Here is a 21,555-nt window from a genome sequence, read left to right as displayed (position 1 = left end):
ATATTACTTTTACCTAAAGATATCTCTTTTGGGTAATGACAAATGTGTTTTTTAAAAAACCTGGTTTCTCTCAATACACCTTTAAAGGTTTTTTAATTGTTTCATATCTGGTAAAGTAGAGATTTTTATGAACCTCATTTTTAAAGTGTAATAAAAGTTTACACCATGATTAAAAAAAAAAGTCGTGAACAAACTGCAAGCACCTGTTAATAAAGGTCTTAAATAATTGAGGGAAAAAAAGATATGAAAATAATTTACAATTTATCAGGGATCCATGAGTTAGGGAGGGAAAACAGGAGCTGATACCAAAGACTTAAGCAGTTAAGAAAATGTTTTGAAACTGATGATGGCAAATATGTACAAATGTGTTTGATACAACTGATGCTGGATTTTTATGAGCTGCAAGAGTCCCCAATGAAATGAATATATATATATATATATATAATTAGTGTATATATATATAAAATTAGTGTGTCCCAACTGGAGAAAGGCTTAAAGATCTCAGAATGGTGGGATGTACAGGGTCATTGGCTTTATCTGAACCCAACCACTGTGTAGCAGATATTGTTTGTTACCCACCCAACAGCTAGCCCCTCTCTTCATCTCCGAGCAGAGCTTTGGATTGTCTGAGGGTGCATTTCTATCCTACACGACTCAAAGATTAACTCTGATGAGTCAAAACCAATCAGAGTTTTTTCTGTCCTTTACATGAGACTGGTTTAAGTGTTGGTATTTTTACCCAGCTCTGGACAATAAGGGGAGATTAAAGAAAGGTTTTCTCACTCTGAAGAACACAAGCATGAATTAATAATCCCTTTTTCAAACACTGTTGTACTGTCACATGATGCCCTGAGGTTTCTGACGTTAGGTGCCCTCACGTTATTTCTGAGTGACCCCAAGTACAGCAGAAAGAAGCACAGAAGCCCAGTCCTCACAGAGCGCACTGTTCTAGTCACCGCGCCATGCCACCTCACTGACTAGCTTTCTTTCTCAGTGAGAAAGATTTGCAGAACTGTTCTAATCATTTTTAAGCAGTAGTAGTAGCTAAGGGCAATGCCAAAATATTTGGAAGAGCAACGTGAAAAGGAAGAACTTGGCCTTGATGATATTTTTAAGCTACTGGAAATAATCCTACTACAGAGTTTTTTATTATGGAAAATACTAAAATTTCCTTCTTCACAGAATTTTGAATTTATTTTATTAACATTGTTCTTGAGGGTGTTATGTTACACCTGGCTCTCTCCCGTCTAGCTAATTTCAAACAAAGAGGCAACATAAAGTTAGAAAGGGAAACCATCAAGACAGTAGTATTAAGCGCTCTAGTGGACTTTGGTGAATTCTTTATTGTAAATTCTGAAAAGTCTGCAACCAAAACTAATCTGCTCACCTGTCCCATCCCAGATATTCTGCTTTAGATGAACCTACTTCCATAGGTGACTAAGTGTCTAGGGACAGCGTTTGTCACGCAATATATTGGATTTTCTGACTGCCTTACCCTGAGAATCAGATGGCTTTCCTCCAAACTCCGCCCAGAGGGCACACATGATATCCGGTCATGAATATGCTTCTCCCCTGTAAGCAAGTAATTCCATTGACCAAATAGAGGGTCAAGCAATAAAAGTACCTGCTATTGGAGGAAAAGAAGTAACAGACCTTTGACACATGGAGTCTGCATACAGAACACCAGTAATGTCAGCCTGGTTAATTTCTTCATTTGTGTATAAACGCAAACTTGAAAGTGTTTCCTAAATAAGCAAATTTTCCTATATTCTGATGTACACGCCACCGTTCTTTTTACTTTGTCTCTAATTGCTCTAAATTAAGATACAACAATCTTTTCTATAAAAGGTCAGAGACTGATTATTCACTGCTCTGTGACCACATAGTCCCTAATCAACACTTGCTGGTACACTGAAAGCAGTCATAGACAACTGATAAGTGAATGGGCTAGCTGTGTTCCTATAACATTTTATTTGTAAAAAATCTGGTAGTAGGCCATATTTGTTCAATGGGCACATAGTTTATAGATTTTTTATCTAAACACTCATCCTTGCTTGAAGATTTTAAATCTAAATGGCTAAATGGCTGAAAGAGAAAATGGCCCATTTTTGCTTTCCTAGTAAAATGCTGTAGAAATCCTGGTGCTATATTGGGCTGAGTCGTGCTGCTAATTACAATGTCAGTAGTTTGAAACCCGCCACTCATAAGAAAGCTAAGACTTTCTACTCCCAGAAAGATTTATATCCTCAGAAACCCACAAAGGCAGTTCTACTCTGTCCTACAGGGTTACTATGAGTCAGAATCAACTCAGCAGTGGTGAGTTTCGTTTGCGGTACCTTGATAAAATGTCTTACCAACTAAAATGGAATTAAACTCATAAAATTGAACTCCTCATAAAAATTCCCTGGAAGGTCAAACTGACACCTCGGCAGTGATTAAGCAATGTCACTGAGTCGTCCAAAGGCTGAGCCTTAAATAATCTGTAGAAGCTCACTAAGAATTTCTGAAAGACACTTTCCAGGCTACAACCCTGGGATGTGCTAAATCAAATTCTTAATCCCCTATGTCTTACGATTTTTATTTTCCAAGAATTCTGGGAAGTAGAAGAATTCAGGAATAAGCTCCTTCACATCATAAGGATTATCCAGAAGAGCTTGCCAGGTAGCAGGGATGGAGTGGAACTGCCTGTCTGCACAGTCAAACCTGCACGTAAAAAACGAAAGAGAATAGTGACTGTTGAATGAGCAGTGAGACATTAAATAAAACCTTTAAAATTCCTTCATATTTCTTATGGAGGGAAGCTTCTTTTAATCTTTTTCTTTAATGCCAAGACTTATTGTACAACAGGGAGTGAAAAAAGACCCAAGCTAATTCTGGGAAATAGAAGCTTTAAGGAAAGCGAGACTACAGAAGTTAATCCCGACATAAGTTCTTCTTTTGGTTGGGAAGGTCAAATGGTAATATTAAAGAGTAAGAATAACAAAACATGTAAACAAATTATGAGTATGAAGTATGAAGCCAACTGGAGGGTAACAAAGGAGAAATGAGGATTCAAGGAAAGTTTTTGTTTCTTTAGGATTTTTAAAATGTGGAAAATAGATTACTTATAATAATGGTAGTCAATATAATAACATAATGTTATCACAGACCTGGTTGAGCTACTAATAATATGAGTGCCTCATTCTTCCTTCTTAGTAAACATTTTTAGCAGGACTACATAGGCACTGGCTAGGTCTTAATATCTCTAATAACATATCTTGAATCTAGCTCTAAATCAGACCCAACTCCAATTCTCTAGTAGGTCCCAGAAGCCAGGGAAAATCATAAAAGTACACTGGGATAACACTAAAAAGGCATTATCCTTAAAAAGTTCTTTGTACAAATCAGTTTGAGTGACCAATTCTCAAACTAGTTTGGCTCAGTCTACTTTTATCTAGGGGTACAATCTGATCAATGCTACTGGAGGATAGTAAAAATGATCGAGCCCTCTTATGCAGTAAATAAAGATAAACTGTTTCAAACAATAACATACAGAAGTCATAAGAAAATATCTTATGTATCAAAACTTACCTTCCACTCTGAAGCTGGATGTGAAGGGTGGTGAATGGCTCTACACGAATAAGGTAATGCATCACCCCCGCAGAATTTGAATAGTGAGTACCATAGTGAAATTTGTCAATAGTTCCCAGTGGATCCTCAAAATTTTCATACCTAAAAAAAAAGAACTAAAGTTTATGACTACAACTAATAAAATTAAGCCAGAGGGGCCTAAGTTTGTATGATATTGCTGAAAATAGTTTTTAAAAAGTTTTTTTTAAAATGAGGTATCAGGCATCAAAGAACAAAAAATCTTATCATTATGAATAAGGGGAAGTGCGGAGTGGAGACCCAAAGTCCATCTGTAGGCAACTGGACATCCCCTTACAGAAGGGTCGCAGAGAGGAGATGAGCCAGTCAGGGTGCAATGTAGCAACGATGAAACATTTAACTTTCCTCTAGTTCTTAAATGCTTCCTCCCCATCATCATGATCCCAATTCTACCTTACAAAGGAAGACCAGAGGATGTACACTGGTACAGATAGGAACTAGAAACACAGGGAATCCAGGACAGATGATTCCTTTAAGACCAGTGGTGAGAGTGGCAATACTGGGAGGGTGGAGGGGGGGGCGGGGTAGAGAGGGGGAGCCGAATACAATGATTTACATATAACCTCCTCCCTAGGGGATGGACAATAGAAAAGAGGGGGAAGGGAGAGGTCGGACAATCTAAGATATGACAAAATAATAATTTATAAATTATCAATGGCTCATGAGGGAGGGGGAGCTGGGAGGGAGGGGGAAAATGAGAAGCTGGTGCCACAGGCTTACCTGGAGAGCAAATGTTTTGAGAATGATGAGGTTACCGAATGTACAAATGGCCTTTCCACAACTGATGTATGTATGTATGGATTATGATGAGTTGTATGAGCCCCCAATAAAATGATTTAAAAAAAAAAAGCAATCTAGGCAACAAATGTACAAATGTGCATGACACAATGTATGGATTGCGATGAGTTTTGTTTTTTTTTTAAACATTTTATTAGGGGCTCATACAACTGTTATCGCAATCCATACACACATCAATTGTGTAAAGCGCATTTGTACATCATTCTCAGAACATTTTCTCTCCACTTAAAACCCCGACATTAGGTCCTCATTTTTCCCCTCCCTCCCCGCTCCCCCCTCCCTCATGAGCCTTTGATAGTTTATAAATTGTTATTTTGTCATATCTTGCCCTGTCCGACGTCTCCCTTCACCCACTTTTCGGTTGTCTGTCCCCCAGGGAGGAGGTCACATAGAGTTACTTGTAATCGGTTCCCTCTTTCCTACCCATTCTCCCTTTACCCTCTCTGTTTCGCCACTCACACCACTGGTCCTGTAGGGCTCATCCGCCCTGGATTCCCTATATTTTCAGTTCCTAGCTGTACCAGTGTACATCCTCTGGTCTAGCCAGACTTGCAAGGTCGAATTCGAGTTTTGGTAGTGGGAGCGGGGAGGAAACATTTAGGAACTAGAGGAAAGTTGTATTTCTCATCTTGTTACATCGCACCCTGACTGTCACATCTCCTCCCCGAGACCCCTCTGCAAGGGGATTGAGCCCCAATAAAATGATTTTAAAAAAGAAAAACACAATCACTCATAGCACATTAATGAAAAAAATTTTCATTAGGTTTTTTTTCTGAACAATATTACTAATATTAGAGTCTCAGTTTTCTATATACAATACATGTTCACTGTAAAACACACACAAACACACACACACAAAGAAATATCCTAAAGATTTGCAAGGAAGAAATAATGTGCCAACTATTTTCAAATACATCTGGAGCTCAGTTTATCTGTAAAACAATTCTTTGTTCTTATATCAGAAGCCACAGTTGACAAGTCATCTACAAGTCCATATAGAGATATGAAGAAAATAAAACTAGATAATTCTATTATCTGTCTGAACTTTGCTTTAAAAAATAAATTGTAAGATGTTTACATACAGGATAAAAAGAAACATCCCTTGCCATCAAGTAGACTCCAATTCTTATGGATGCTATCGGACCAAGTAGAACTGCTTCCTAAAGTTTGCAAGAGGGTAAATCTTTACAGAAGACAGCCTCATCTTTCTTTCACACAGCAACTGGTGGGTTAGAACTGCTAACATTGCAGTTGGCAGCTGAACTTGTAACCCACTATGCTACCAAAGCACCTCATATAAACACAATTTTAATTATTCTGTCTCTTTTTTACATCCCTGAAAAAGGACTTCATGCTAGGGAAAGAAGGGGGCCAGGAAAGAGGAAGGCTCTCAACAAGATGGACTGTAACAGTGTTTGCGCAGATGGGCTCAAACACCATGCTGAGGATGAAGAGGTGCCATGCAGTGCTCCCACCTGTTGTGTGCTGGATCACTAGGAGTTGGAACCTGCTCAACGGCACCTAACAACAACATCTTTATTAAAACGGAACTTTCTAAATTTCCACACATTTCACTATTCTTTATTCATATTATTGCTGAACGGATTAGCATTTTAAATTTTATAGCTACTAAAATGTTAGTACATTATTTTCGCATGCTAGATTAAGTTATTCAAGTCTAAAATATTCAAGAAACTATTACGCTTTAGAAGGAGCCCTTTTGGTGGTGTGGGCTAGGTGCTGGGATGCTAACCACAAGGTTGGTGGTTCAAATCAGTCCACTGCACTGTACAGGAGAAAGATGAGGCTATCTGCTCTCACAGAGATGTACAGTCTCAGAAATGCTATACCGGCCCATTTAGAATCAGAATCCACTCAATGGCAGTGGGGTTTCTAGCTAAAATATTTGAAGCGCAACTAAGACATTTTCAGGGAAACTTACTGTAAAACATATCAAACTCTATCAAAAATAGTTGAGCATTAAAAAAAGTAACGTTGGGTTAAATCATTACTAATTCAAACAAGCAATGAATAATTTAAGAGCAATAAAAAGCACTTACTTTTCCCTCATGGCTTTGGCATTTTTATCATTAACAACCCCAATTGGTTTGGAGAGATCTCGAAATACAGCTGGATTATTAAGGTCCAACTCTTCTGAAGTATAGTCTTGTAAAATCCAAGGAAACTAAAATAACCACAATTTACAATTCAGACATTCCTTCCTGGTTAATTTAATACCCACCTATCTAATTTCAAATGTTTATCTAAAGACAAAAAAGGATACTCTTTAAAAATATTTTATTCCTGTTCACTGTTAGTTTGATAACCAGAATTTCCCTAGAATATTTTCAATATGCTGAAAAGAAAAACTTATTTTAAAATTCTTCTTCATATTTATATTCTTCTTAAAAATACCATAAAAGAAAATATAAAAAGGCAAACAGAGTTAATATATTTTAAAATCAGAGTATTTCAAGTAACACATATATATAAATTTGAGCATTGCAAAACTGAAAAGGAACTTCGTCTTTATACCATTTATGTAAAAACTTACCACAGGGTATTGTGCAAGGTCATTGTAAGTTCGTCCTGCGATTGTATTTATTTGAATGAGGTAGTCAAAATTTGATATCTCTCTGTTCACCCATTTCTATATGGTACCAAAAAGAGTAGACATTACCAAAAAGATTAAAATCATCTACATACCTTAGAAAGCAGCCAAATTATAGATGAAACCAAATCAAGTCAACTCTGACTTACAGTAAGCCTGAGTGTTTCTGAGACAATTCTTCATGATATTAGAACGCCTCACCTTGGCGGTTTCAATCTGCTAGCCTCGTGGTTAGCAAAACTCGTAACTACTACCTACAACATCAGGGTTCCTACAATCACTGATAGTACTAATACAAGCATCTCTACCATCTTCATAATAAATGGAGTGAGGCTTTAAAAAAAAAGATTAAACAGAAAATGAATAATATTCTTCAATGTATTTCTTTATTTGGGCTCTAGAAAAAGGACAGAAGAACTGTCTTTTCTTCAGTTGAGTAAACATTTTATTTAACGTGAAAAATACTAACTCTAAAAGAAGAACTTTTCCATTTTGAAAATTTTATATTGAAAGACGTGCTTTTCCCTTCCTGACACAATCGCTGAAGACAAAAGTGGGTGCGTAAGCAAATGTGGTGAAGAAAGCTGATGGTGCCCGGCTATCAAATGATACAGCATCTGGGGTCTTAAAGGCTTGAAGATAAACAAGTGACCATCTAGCTGAGAAGCAACAAAGCCGACATGGAAGAAGCACACCAGCCGTGTGATCAGGAGGTATCACTGGGATCAGGCATCAGACATCAAAGAACAAAAAACCATATTATTGTGAATTAGGGGGAATGCGGAGTAGAGACCCAAAGACCATCTGTAGGCAACTGGACACCCCCTTACAGAAGGGTCGTGGGGAGGAGACGAGCCAGTCAGGGTGCAGAATTGCAATGATGAAACATACAACTTTCCTCTATTTCTTTAATGCTCCCTCCCCACCACTATCATGATCCCAATTCTACCTTACAAATCCAGCTAGACCAGAGGATGTGCACTGGTACAGGTAAGAACTGGAAACAGGGAATCCAGAACAGATAAACCCCTCAGGAACAATACTAAGAGTAGCAATGCCAGGAGGGTAAGGGGAAGGTGGGGTAGAAAGGGGAAACCAATCACAAGGATCTACATATAAGCCCCTCCCTGAGAAAGGAGCAGAAAAGTAGGTGAAGGGAGATGTCGGACAGTGTAAGATATGACAAAATAATAGTAATTTATAAACTATCAAAGGTTCGTGAGGGGACAGAGGTGGGGAGGGAGGGGAAAAAATGAGGAGCTGATACCAAGGGCTCAAAACAATCTCAATGTTTTGAGAATAATGATGGCAACAATTGTACAAATGTGCTTCACACAATGGATGGATGTATGGATTGTGATAAGAGTTGTATGAGCCTCCAATCAAATGATTTTAAAAAGGGGGGGAAAAGTTGTGCTTTTCATAATAGCTATATTAAAAGTAATAGTATATTAAAATTTTATAAGATTTTAATGAACCCTTAGATTACTTTTCTCAGAAAAATGCCTTTGTAGCAATTATAGATAAGATTTTGCTATACTTTGAGACAGAACTTTCTAAAGCAAGAGATAATCATTATTCTAATCACTTCATTGTAACTCTTCTGCTCATTACACGGTATGAATATATTAGACAATCTGCTGACAGAGGATCATTCTCCTTGAGGGTTACTGTGGGCCTGAGCAAAGGACATACATACCATGGGAACAGTGGGAAATAAATCACTACATACAGATCACACAGAAATTCCCATTTTAATGGTTCCAAAGTGACAGTTGAAGAATCATTACTTTAACGAATGAAACTTACTCAGTAGGCAATGGAAAAAGTACTTGATGAAATATAGCTATTCCATAGACAACACAAAGGAATTGCTGATAACTTATGGATAAGAGCAATACGTTAGAAAAAAATTAGTGCATATATAGAAGAAAGAAGAAAGTTAGGAGACAGAAACTAAAATTAGGGACTACGAATAATCCTTTTGGAAAGCAGAAAAAGAAAGTACAGTCTCATTTGGCTCTTCCCAGTATAATCTCCAATGATGCTGGCGCACAGGTGAGGACAAAAAACATCACTCAGTGGCATTAGTTCAATTTTGTAGTAGAGAGTAGTGATTTTGTTTTTCATGGTTTGGAGTTTTTTGGTTGTTTCTTTTTTTGTATTTTCTTGCATGCTTACATGTGGATGAATTATTTGTTTTTAAAAAGTTAACTTTTATTAATAAGAAAAATATTTTTTTTAAAAGAAAAGTCCGTAGGACTTCCTTATGAAATGTGTAGCATAAGAGACAATGTGTTTGAGGGAAACAAGAGACGATTCCAAGACAATGCAAAAGATCTGAAGGAAAAACAATAGTTGGGATAATAAAATACTCATAAAAAAAGAAAGTTTCACTTTTAAGCAAAAATCTAAGCTACAAAAAGGATACCAAGACAGTGTCTCTAGCTCAGAAGCAACAAAGCCCACATGGAAGAAGCACACCAGTCTGTGTGATTACAAGGTGTCGAAGGGATCAGGTAGCAGGCATCATCAGAACAAAAAAATCTTACCATAGTGAATAAAGGGGTGAGTGCGGAGTGGAGACCCAAAGCCCATTTGTAGGCCACTGGACATCCCCTTACAGAAGGGTCTTGGGGAAGAGACGAGCCAGTCAAGGTGCAATGTAGCAACGATGAAACATATAACTTTCCTCTAGTTCTTAAATGCTTCCCCACTGCCCACTATCATGATCCCAATTCTACCTTGCAAGTCTCGCTAGACCAGAGGATGTACACTGGTACGGAGAGCAACTGGAAACACAGGGAATCCTGGACGGATGATCCATTCAGGACCAGTGGTGTGAGTGGCGATACTGGGAGGGTAGAAGGAGAGTGGGTTGGAAAGGGGGAACTGATTACAAGGATCTACATGTGCTCTCCTCCCTGGGGGACAGACAACAGAAAAGTGGGTGAAGGAAGACGTCGGACAGGGCAAGATAGGACAAAATAATAATTTATAAATTATCAAGGGTTCATGAGAGAGGAGGGAGCAGGGAAGGAGGGGGAAAAATGAGGACCTAATGCCAGGGGCTTAAGTGGAGAGCAAATGTTTTGAGAATGATGAGGGCAATGAATGTACAAATGTGCTTCACACAATTGATGTATGTATGGATTGTGATGAGTTGTACGAGCACCTAATAAAACGATTTAAAAAAAAGACAGTGAATTTCCTACCTGTGTCAATCCTGATGCTTTGAAAGCCTCCTGTGGTGATCTGGCTCCGTAAGTATTTGGAGAATGAAGCGATAGTAGTCTGCTGTATACTTTGTTTCGAACCTACCCCAAAAATCAGCATTTTATTGTTGAAAACTGAAGGAGATGATTATGGCTTCTATCTTAATCTTGAGATATAATTCACATTCCATAAAATCCACTCTTTAAAAGTATACGCTCCAATGGCTTTCTGTATATTCGCAAAGTCGTACAACTATCACTACAACTGTAACACATTTTCTTCATCCCAAAATGAAACCCCAAGCACTATCCAGTTGCCCCTCCTCCAATCCCCAGGAAACCAGTGATTTCTCCTGTGCCTCCTCCATGCATTTGTCTCCTTTGGACATTTCATATAAATGATAAATCATGATTTTAACTTATTCCTATACTAGACTCGCTAAAGTCAAGCCACATATAATTTTTAAAGGTTTTAGTATGTAATGAAAAGATAATTTTATGTATGCTGCCATCATCATTTTTAAAACATTTTTTTTCTAATTGAGTTCATGGGCTCAGCTCATTTTTTTCCCTTCCCAAACCTTGACACAATGGGATGGATGTACGGATTGTGATAAGAGTTATAAGAGCACCTGATAAAATTATTTTTTTTTAAAGAATGCATTGGAGGGAGCCCTGGTGGCGTAGTGGTTACAAGTTGGGCTGCTAATCACAAGAATGCATTGGAAAGTGGATAATTCCAGACTCAGGTTAAAGTTTAACACCTTTGTGGTGGGGGGGGGGGGAGGAGATAATGCTAAGGGCTGAATAGAAAGTAAATGTTTAGAAAATAACAATGGCAACATATGTACAAATATGCTTGATACAATTGATGTATGGATAGTTATAAGAGCTATAAGCGCACCAATAAAATGATCTTTTAATTAAATAATTAAAAGATCATTTGACTTAGAATCACAAAACTGTTCAAATCTCACTCAAATTTAGTTATATCGCTTACTAATCATATTGGGAAATCATTTCATTTACTGAGTCTCTTTTGAAAATTAAATATAATAACCTTTATCCTATTGAGAATTAGTCAGAACTATGTAAATATGAAGTAAAATTAGATTCACCTTTGAACTTGTTTCCTCATCTATGATATGCTATCTAATCTGATCGCTGTTATGAAGGAGGGGTACTTTATAAAAACATACTTTAAAAACCATATTTATTCATCTAGCCTGAAACCAGAAAAACTGGTCGGTGTCTGGCTACCACTACTATTCTGATCAGGGAAAGTACTAGAGAGATATGGGAGAAAAACACAGAACTCAAGTTCCTAAAAAGAGGCCAGACTTAATGGACCAAACAAAGACCAAATGAAATGCCAAGGTGACAACTCTAAGCTATCTTTGTACCTTGGAACTTAGCAGTCACTCCTGGTAGCCAGCATTCATCCAAATAATAGAATGGCTGGCTTTATAAACAATATTACTAGTGTGTGCTGTGCTTCCTGATATATTCAATTACATGAGACTAAATGGTCCAGATTTACTGTAAAACAAACATGAAAAACTAAGAAAAGGCAGGGCAGCTAAATGAATGAAAATAAAATGGTAAAAAATGATAAGTGTGAGATATTTTGAATAATGTAAACAGTGTCATGAAGTAACATGCATAAAAACAGTTGAACGAGAATCTACTTTGCTATGTAAACTCTCACACCTAAAACACAACAAAATATTAAAACAAAAGTGAAAAACTTGTGTCATACAATGTACAACATTAAACAGGTACAGACGTGGTAACTACATGACATAGCTTTCGAAAAATGTATAATTTGTATTTTCGTAGGGGAGATCCATGTAATAGCAAATGGAATTTTATTTTTAAAATAGAAAAATACTCTTAAAATGCTTGAATCAAGTAATTTAGTACATAAACCTAGGTCCCACTGAAGAACACAACTTCTTGTCTGATTAATCTCAAGCATGGTAGCAAAATTGAACAAATGAGGGTTTTATTAGTTAGTTAAGTGAGATAAAATTGGGAGGAGAGTCAGGCAGAGGGGGAGAGTCACCAGAACATTATGCAAGTCTGACGCTGTCCCAAGGCTACAGAGCTTGTGGTAGGAATGATGTTTGAGCCCAGATTTGGCTTCAAATTATGCTCTGAAATTATTTTATAATTATATTATTATAAGAAATAGATGTCTCATTATTACAGGATTTGAACCCATTATATTATCAAATATCCAGGCATACCATATTTATTGCATAGTATACCAAAATCAAATACTGCAAGGCACTTTAATCGACTGATTTTCAACAACTATGGCTTCTGTAGTTGTCTACCTACCTACTTCCTATCTATTTATACACGAGGGGGCACTTTAAACACTTGGTAGAAAAATTCCATTTTCCCATGCATATACCCACAAGGGTAAGTGAAAATGTAATGCAACAAAATCATAGTAAACCTTAGAAACAAAAATAATCAAAAAGGGAGGGGGAAGGGAAGCTGACAGCATTGCTGATTGTATAACCCCACCCAAGGGGACTGAACAATAGAATTGTGTGTGAATGGATACACTGGAATATGTAAGGTATGTCAATAAAAACAGTATTTTTAAAAAAAGCAAGGCGTTGAGGTAGACGACCTAGCCAGTTGGGTCTCAGCAAAAATAAGAATAAAAAAGATAATAAAAATGTGAAGCTACCCCCCCATCTGGGGATATACACTTGTGAAGACACTGTTCGCACTACTCTTAACCTTTTCCAAGAAATTCTGTGCTGTGATTTCTCAAAACTCACTGCCACTGGGTTGATTCCAACTCACAGTGCACCACAGTGCAGTGTACAAGAGCGACTGTGGGTTTCAGAGACTAACTCTTTGCAGGAGTGGAAATCCTCATGTTTCTCCCATGAAGCGGCTGGTGTTTTCAAACTGCTGACCTTGCAGTTAGTAACCCAACTCATAGCCACTATACCAAAAGGACTCTATAATTTATAGTACTTTATAAACGAAGTTTTAGCATCCTCGAGGGATTTCAATTGTGTGCCACTGACATGGTCTTTCTTTGGAGAACAAAAAGAAGCATGAAGGAACAAAATCAAGACTGACAGGAAGATGGAATAAGATTTCCAAATGAAATTCATACACGATTTTACTCATTGCAATAGAGGTCAATACTGATTCACAGTGATCCTATAGGACAGCGTAGAACTGTCAGTGAATGAGTTTCTCAGACTTCAACTCTGAATGGGAATTAAAGCCCCGTCTTTGTCCCAAGGAGCTGCTGGTGGTTTTGAACTGCTGACTTGGGGATTACAGCCCAAGGCATATGCCACCAGAACCCTAACTTGTAAGCTAGTGCTTCCAATCCACAAGAAGGAGCAGATACGTGGTTGTGATAGAAAGCAATTACTTGCACACCTTTCCTGGCCTTTATCTCACCAATGCAATTTTCAGTTTTCTTCAAATTTCCTGATAACAAGCCCTGGGATAGTCTTGTGTCCTTGGAGGGGAGGAGGGGACAAAAATCTGTCAAGACTATTCTTTGTGGATGCAAAAAACCAGTGATCACAACCTTCTGAGTTGATCTCTCCACCTTGAAACAGATATCCTCGGAGAACTTACTGTTTTATTGTGTGCAGCCCTTCACTGATCACAGAAACATGTTTACACATGCTATGTTGGCATGTATGACCTGGAATTCTAGTAGCAATACTTTTTGACCACCCCTGTGTAGTAATAGGGGACTTCAAAAAGGTCATAGAAATATTTCATTATCTTTTAATTTTTTACAGACTTTTTGAAGCATCACCGCTCATACATGTAGAAGAATTGATAACAACTTCCCTCCTGACACTCAAATATAAATAAATCCCAACAAAAATGCCTATCATACTGAAAGCCCCAAATATATATATATATTCCACACCCCCTCTAATATTCTGACCTGACCAAATAGTATATAACCTGAAGGCTTGGTTAAATTTTACTAGCTGGGATAGCATTCAGGGTGCCTAGCAAGATAGGATCTTACATACCTCTTTTCTGAAATTGAGAAAGTAGTTGGATTGGTCGACATGAAAAATTTCAAGGGCTGACCTCCTTAAATTGTAACGCCGCAGGTGAATCTCTCGAACTTGGGAGTGAGGCCACTTGAAATCAAAACCTACTCCTGAAACAAAAGGACCACAAGGCCTCTTACAGTTACTTGTGCTATGCAGAAAATAAGTCATTACTGAAAAAATGAAAACTTAAAGAGGAAGAATTTTTTAAAAAGAGGAAGAATTGAATCCGTCATAACCATTTACTAAATTTATTAGATGGTTTAAATTATGATTCTTTTATAGCTACTAAAAAAATTCCTTAGCTATCCTACCGCGTTCTCATGAGAACAGAGAATAATTCCGAATACTATGTTTCAGAAATATTTTTCATTTTCGCTTTAGGTGGATATCTTAATCATTCCTTTCATTATCACATCAAAGATAAGATGAGTAACCTCTACAAGTAACAAATCCCAACAAAAATTCATATAATGCAAAAGTATGATAAAATTATGATTGCACTTCAAATTTAGGCTTATGGTAGCTTTCTCGGGTCAAATCTTTCAAAGTACATTAATAGTAACAATAAATGTTTTCCTGTCAACATATTGTTGAATGAGGAATTTAATCCTATTTTGATTTTCCACTTCTCTCTCTATGACCAACTACAATTTCACAGTCTTGTCTTATTGTTTCCTTCTCATTCATGATTCATCAACTAAAAAGTTAATTAGTAGATAACAAAAATTAATCTCCCAGAACTTCTTACCATCTTCTTTTTCAATGCTTCCATCATAGAAGTAAATATGTTGAGTAGTGATTTCTAATCTTCCAGGAATCACATCAACTACTGTAATAAGTTCACAGTCTTCCATCAACACCAATTTTTCTTTTTGATCTTGTTCTTCTTTCTCATCACTGGAAATGAACAAACATCCAATATTATATATTGCTTAAATGAAAAGAATAGCATATTCCAATAAACATCAAATGGCTATAATAACCCAAGAAAGAGTATTTGAGTTATCTACAGAAATAGCATACTGTATCTTAAATTATACAAATATTGCCCAAATATTTTTAGTTAACACAATGGTTTGGTTTCATTGAAGAATATGCATTACAGTTTAATTGCATATGATCCATTAATACAGTCAAAATAATCAGCAGTGCAGCCAGAAGACAGGTCAAACAATCAGCAGTATTGGCATGTCTTTTTAGTTATATTCGGGGACACCTGGTCTGACTCAGAAAATACTTGAATCTGTGAATAAAAGTACGCACTTTAATGGCATTTTTGGAAATAATTTATTAAAGCACTGTTTTTCTTACACTGATCGTTGTCTCCCTTCACCCAATGTTTCTGTTACTCATCCGCCTGGGGGGTGGGATTATGTGTCGATTATTGCAATCGGTTCCGCCTTTCTGCCCTCCTCCCTGCTGCCCTCCTGGTATCGCTACTCCCATTTCTATTCCTGAGGGGTTTATCTGACCTGGATTCCGTGTGTCGTGGGGTCTTATCTGGACCAATGTACATGCTCCGGTCTAGCCAGAATTGAAATGCAGGATTAGGGCCATAAGAGTGGGGGATGAGGAAGCCTCATCAGAACCAGAGGAATACTGCGTGTTTCATCAATGGAATATTAAAATACTAATTTTTATTCTAAAACTGTACAAAGAAAAATTTCAAGTGCAATAAAAATTAGCGTATCACCATCACGGGATGCCCCTGGCCCTGGAACTGGAGTATATGCTCAAGTGCTTACAGGTGTTTTAATGTCTTCTATGAGCGATGCATACTGAGGGCCTTCATTCTGCTTTTAAGTGGGTTATTTGTATTTTCACTGTTGAATTTTAAGAGTTCTTTCTAAATCCTGGATTTATAGAGCCTTATAAAATATATGACTTGAGCCTTATGAGCCTTATTTATAGAGTCTTGAGCCTTATTTATAGAGCCTTATGAAATACATGACTTGAAATTATCTCATTAAGTTTTCTTTTCACTCTCTTATGATTTGAGTGGAAGTCTGCAGAGCAAATTGTTATTCCAATGAACAATTCATACTTTGTGATACTGATTGCAATTCCCGCAATTTAATACTCTTCCCACTTCCTCCCTCTGTTTAGCATTTCCATTTGTCCTCTTTCTATCTCTTCCTAATCTTTTGAGCCTTGCCCCTGGGCAAATGCTGTTCTTTTGGTATAGTAAGGCTGAATTCTACCTAAAGAGTGCTTACTGCGCTCGTGTTATTTCTAACCTTACAGACCAGTCTACTGTATGGAAGTTGAGCTACAGGACTGAGGTCAGTTCCAGGCTTAAAAGCCCTGTAAGAGTCATAGACTTCAGCTCTATGAAGTCAGCGAGCCCGGTCTCTCTTTTCACTTTCTTCATGATGTCTTGTAATGCATCAAGTTGTAAATTTTGATGAAGTCCAATTTTTCCCTTTGGTTACTTTCTGACTTACTGAGTGCTGCTATACTACCTAAGGAGGAAAAGGGCGTTGGCACTAGAGATGCAATTCATGTATGCACAAATGGTGTTGAAACAAGTCTGTGATCAGCAGATGGCTGTAGATAAATTCTCTCAGCAGAGCACTTGTCTTAATCTTGTTAGGGCACCTTAAAAAAATGGCCCTTCCAGTCATAATCCCTTAGAAAAGTGGTTCTCAACCTTCCTAATGCCGCCGCCCTCATGTTGTGGTGACCCCCCCCAACCATAAAGTTATTTTCATTGCTATTTCATAACTGTAATTTCACTACTGTTATGAATCAGGTGACCCGTGAAAGGGTTGTTCAACCCCCAAAGGGGTTGTGACCCACAGTTTGAGAACCACTGCCTTAGATGAGATAGTGTAATTCTAGATTTCACATATCCGATGGCTATAATCTCATTTTGGAGGGTATTATCTGCTAATAAATAGGAATGGGATGAAAATGAGTTCTGATCTTAGTAGAGGGTGTGAATCAGACCATATTCATTATTTAATGGGTATCTTGGTTTCTGTTACTTATAAGTAAGGTGACCAAATGTCCCGATTTTCAACAATTTGTCTCACGTCCCACGGTGTTTTAAAACAGTCCCGATTTTTGGAAAGAATGCACGACAAGCTAGGGAACGGTGGGAGAATGGGAAGGGAAGATAACGGTTTTTGGCTGCTATGTGGCTATTTCGCCAGGATATGAGTGTTATATTATTTTTGCTAATTTTATAATGTTAAACTTTAATAATAACAAATAATTGTTGAGAACTGACTATCAAGAACTGCTTATCAAAGTTCGCATTGTTGATCAGTTGTTAGAATTTGACCACCATTGTTTGGACTTAATGAACAATGGCATTTTTTGGCATTGGCAACGACAAAAACATTTTGTAACTGTCTCTCAGATGATACACATCGTACTGCGTGATAGTGCTAGTTAAACAAGTGATGTCAACAAATCAGCTATTCAGATAATTTAGGTAAGTTATTTATTTCATTTGAATTTAGCAGACAGTACTGGAATGATGTGCAAAAATCATTCGATCATGTTACTCAAAATTTCCCATAGTAATATTTCCAAAAATGATCTTTTTAATGAGGTATCATTATTAAAAAAATATATTGATAAGGAAAAGGTTAAATCTTGGGCATCAGCAAAAATCACAATAGAGAACAAATGGTTAGAAATATTTCGTCATTTTGAAACAAACCATGTTCCATACAGTAATGCACTAAAAATTGTGGAATACGCGATGTCCTTACCAGGAACTAATGCTGCGACTGAACGCATTTTTTCTACAGTAAATAAAGTGTGGACATCAGAAAATTCACAATTAAGTGTTGAAACTTTGAAAGCCATTTTATGTGTGAAATATAATTTAACAGATTCTTGTGAAAAATTTCATGACCTTTAAACGACAGCAATCTACTAAAAAAATTCACAAATGAGAAATATGCCAAAGAATAAAATAATACTATACATACTTTTTAATGTATTATATTTGTAAATTGTACTTATGTTGAAATTAAAAAAATATATTACAATACTATTTTGGAGTTCTATGAAAATTTTTGTTGCTCCACATAGACCAAATTTTTAATCAAGAAACAGCCCCCACTCCCCTCCCCGGTCAATGTTAAAATCTGGTCACTTTATTGTAAGGGATGTAAAGAATTATATGCTACATCTCACGGGAGAAAGAAAACTGTTTCTAGCGTGGCCTGAGAAAACGCCTGACTAATTAAGATTAGCAGCAGACCGATGTCTACTGGAAGGCCCAGTACACATTCCTAAGTAGGATAGTCCAAGGGTAGAGAATAGATGATTACATGTGGGTGAAATTTGACTGTGCCATGTAACTCCCACCAAACCACCTTTCCCTGCATGGGTCTGGTAAAAAGGTGGCGGAAGATTCTGATGGGATTCACCTGTGAGTAACTGTGAATAAGATTCCTGGCAATGCCATTCTGCTTCTAATAAAATGAACCCACTTAGAAGCCTGGGGTATGATCTCATCACCAGCAAGAGTCAGGAATGGCATGTGTCATCTGGCCCATCAGGCTTACCCTTGACTGATTTTTGGATTTTGAACTGAACAGCACTTACCACCATGTGAGACATTTCCTTGAACTTCCATGAGTTCCATGGGAAACTACAGTGATTCACAGAACCCAGAGACATGAAAGAATAGATTCCAGGGAAGAGTTGGGGGTAACATAGAATAGATTACCATCTTGCAAGAGTTGGACTTTTGGGACATTTTCAATCTCCAACTTCTTGGGGCTACTTTGGTATTAATTCTTACAAAATGAATTATTATCACAAGGTCCAATCAAAATAATGGCTTCTCATTGATGATTGTATAACCCCACCCAATGTGATAGAACAGAACTGTATGAATGAATATATTGGAATGGGTAAGATAATATCAATAATTTTTTTTTAAATGGCTTCTAAGGGGATCTGCTGGGTCAGTTAAATTCAAGGCAGGGAGTTCAGCTCAGAAGGTTATGCCAATCGCTTTTATAGCCCCCCCCCCCCAGGGGTAAATCTTATGCAGTCCACCCTACTGTCCTTCAGAGTATTTTGCTCCCCTAACTCAAAGAACATTCAAAAAGAACATGATTTGAGTCTCTTGAGAATGCCAAAATTGCTTTTTTGACGTGTGTATAAATTGAAGAGCGCAGAATTCTTTTTGTAATAACTTTTTTCCTTCACTTTTTAAAATAACAGTGGTCTCAAATGGTATTTGCACATTTGTATTTAACTAATTCACTAAGCAAAATACTGTCCTCCAAGCCATCTGTGTCATGAGGGATCTCACAGTCTCATCGCTATTCTTCAGTTTTTCAGTGGCTAATTCCTCACAACTGGAACCCCTCTCCTCTGTCTTAAGTCTGTCTGAGTCGGGAAGCTCCACGGAAACCCGTCCAACATGGGCAATCCTATAGGTGTATGAAGGACCAGGGACACCGCTTTTAGCATAACAGCAACATGCAAGCCACCACCACATGACGAACGGCTAACAAATGAGTGCTCGGTTAGGAACCATGAAGCTCTCCCAGCCTGAACTCATCACCCAATTCCAAAATTACTTATACATTTTCAGTATCCGTTAGAGGCAGCACCCCACTCTCCTGGAAATGGAATTAATTTAATAATCTAGTGCCGCTACAACAGAACCATAAATGAGCACATTCAGCAGACAAACATATTTTCCCACAGTTCAGAAAGCTAGAAGATCAAATTGTGGGTACTGACTCTCAGAGATGGCTTCTTCTCTCTGCTGCCTGTGGAAATGGTCTCAGTCTCTCAATGTCTGGTGCCTGGTTGCTTGGAAATCTCCAAGTGACTTGGTATGCATCTTTTCCCCATCTCTGGTTGCTTAATTTTCTTCTATTATATCCGGTAAAGTATATCCTACTTTAACCCTACCTTGTAATTCAAGGAGGACAACCACTTACCAAATGGGATTGCTGTCACAGGCATAAAGATAAGATTTACGACACATATTTGGAAGGACACAATTTAATCAAGTACCAAATTCATTTTTTTGCACTTGGGTATACACATATTCCAGCACCAGCGCCTTCATTTTGAAGGAGATTCCCTGGATTTATAATTTTGGTTGACAGAATCATTTTAATGTTAGCAATAATTTTAACTCTCATTCCAGGTAATAGTAATTTACGATGCCTTTTTTTCCTGGTCTGTCTCGCAAGGGGCTTACACTTGTCATCCATTTAAATGACATTTCAATAACAAGCTTTTAATTTTTTTGGCTTTCTCTTTCATGGATTTTTGCTTCTTTCCTTCTGTTTACATAAGCAGTCTTATTCAATGCTCTACATTTCTATCTAAACTAATTTGAGATATTATATTTTCAATATAATTCAGTTAAAATGTTTTCTAATTTTACCATTCAGCTCCATGTTACTCTAGTTCTAAGAAATCTTTCTTAATAATCTCAATTACACAGATAGACTTCTAACAGCTAATTTAGCATTAACTATTGAACATATAAAATACAAAGTATAAAATGTCAAGCAATTATCTTCCACAATTTAATATTTCATGTCTCGGAAAAAATAATGAAAAATTATTTCAAATGTTATACATACATATTTACTCTGTTTGTTGTGTCATCTTCAGGAAGGTCTAATCTATCCTCTTCCACATCACTAACTTTTACTTGTTTCACGACTTCCAAAAGTAAGGAATCACTGGAAGGCTGTGAGTGCTGGATTCCTGTTCAAACAAAAATCATGTACTAAATAGCAACTAAGACCGTCTCTTGGATCACTGTGAATCAGCAATGACTCAAGGTTGTCAATTTGGTTTGGGTTTTGTTGTTGTTGTTCTTTAAAAAAGGAAACAAGTTATCAAGACGGTTAGAAAGAAACTGCTTCCTAAAGAGTTTTAGAAATTAAAAAAAAAAAAGCCTTAAAGTTAGTTTTGAAATTTTACTAAGTTACATAATTTTAAGTGTCATATTTCAGAAAATGACATTACTCAATCTACAGTATTCAGGGTCTAGAGCAGTGGTTCTCAACCTTCCTAAGGCTGCAACCCTTTAATACGGTTCCTCATGTGTGGTGACCCCCGCAACCATAAAATAATTTTCTTTGCTACTTCATAACTGTAATTTTGCTACTGTTATGAATGAGCGATGCTTGTGAAAGGGTCCTTCGACCTCCAAAGAGGTTGCGACCCACAGGTTGAGAATCGCTGTTCTAAAGTTGATTTATTCACTACCATC

General features: G+C 37.2%; 1 protein-coding gene across 1 annotated transcript in view; it reads right to left on the bottom strand.

Moving 5' to 3' along the window:
* The window catches only part of NBEAL1 (neurobeachin like 1), a 179,410-nt gene that overhangs the window by 51,662 nt on the left and 106,193 nt on the right, over window positions 1-21,555 (bottom strand). Inside the window, exons 35-42 of the mRNA XM_045296671.1 lie at window positions 20,918-21,044; window positions 15,085-15,233; window positions 14,310-14,443; window positions 10,273-10,374; window positions 7,001-7,096; window positions 6,507-6,631; window positions 3,571-3,711; window positions 2,573-2,703 (exon numbers count right to left, since the gene is read on the bottom strand). Of these exons, the coding sequence (XP_045152606.1) occupies window positions 2,573-2,703; window positions 3,571-3,711; window positions 6,507-6,631; window positions 7,001-7,096; window positions 10,273-10,374; window positions 14,310-14,443; window positions 15,085-15,233; window positions 20,918-21,044 (1,005 nt within the window). The remainder of the gene's footprint in view (window positions 1-2,572; window positions 2,704-3,570; window positions 3,712-6,506; window positions 6,632-7,000; window positions 7,097-10,272; window positions 10,375-14,309; window positions 14,444-15,084; window positions 15,234-20,917; window positions 21,045-21,555) is intronic.

The sequence above is a fragment of the Echinops telfairi genome, unplaced genomic scaffold, assembly GCF_000313985.2.
Source record: "Echinops telfairi isolate 266 unplaced genomic scaffold, ASM31398v2 ScPeMD7_3;HRSCAF=10, whole genome shotgun sequence".
In the NCBI taxonomy this organism is placed as follows: Eukaryota; Metazoa; Chordata; class Mammalia; order Afrosoricida; family Tenrecidae; genus Echinops; species Echinops telfairi.
Note: the sequence above shows the minus strand (reverse complement) of the source record. Positions and strands in the feature narration are given on the sequence as shown.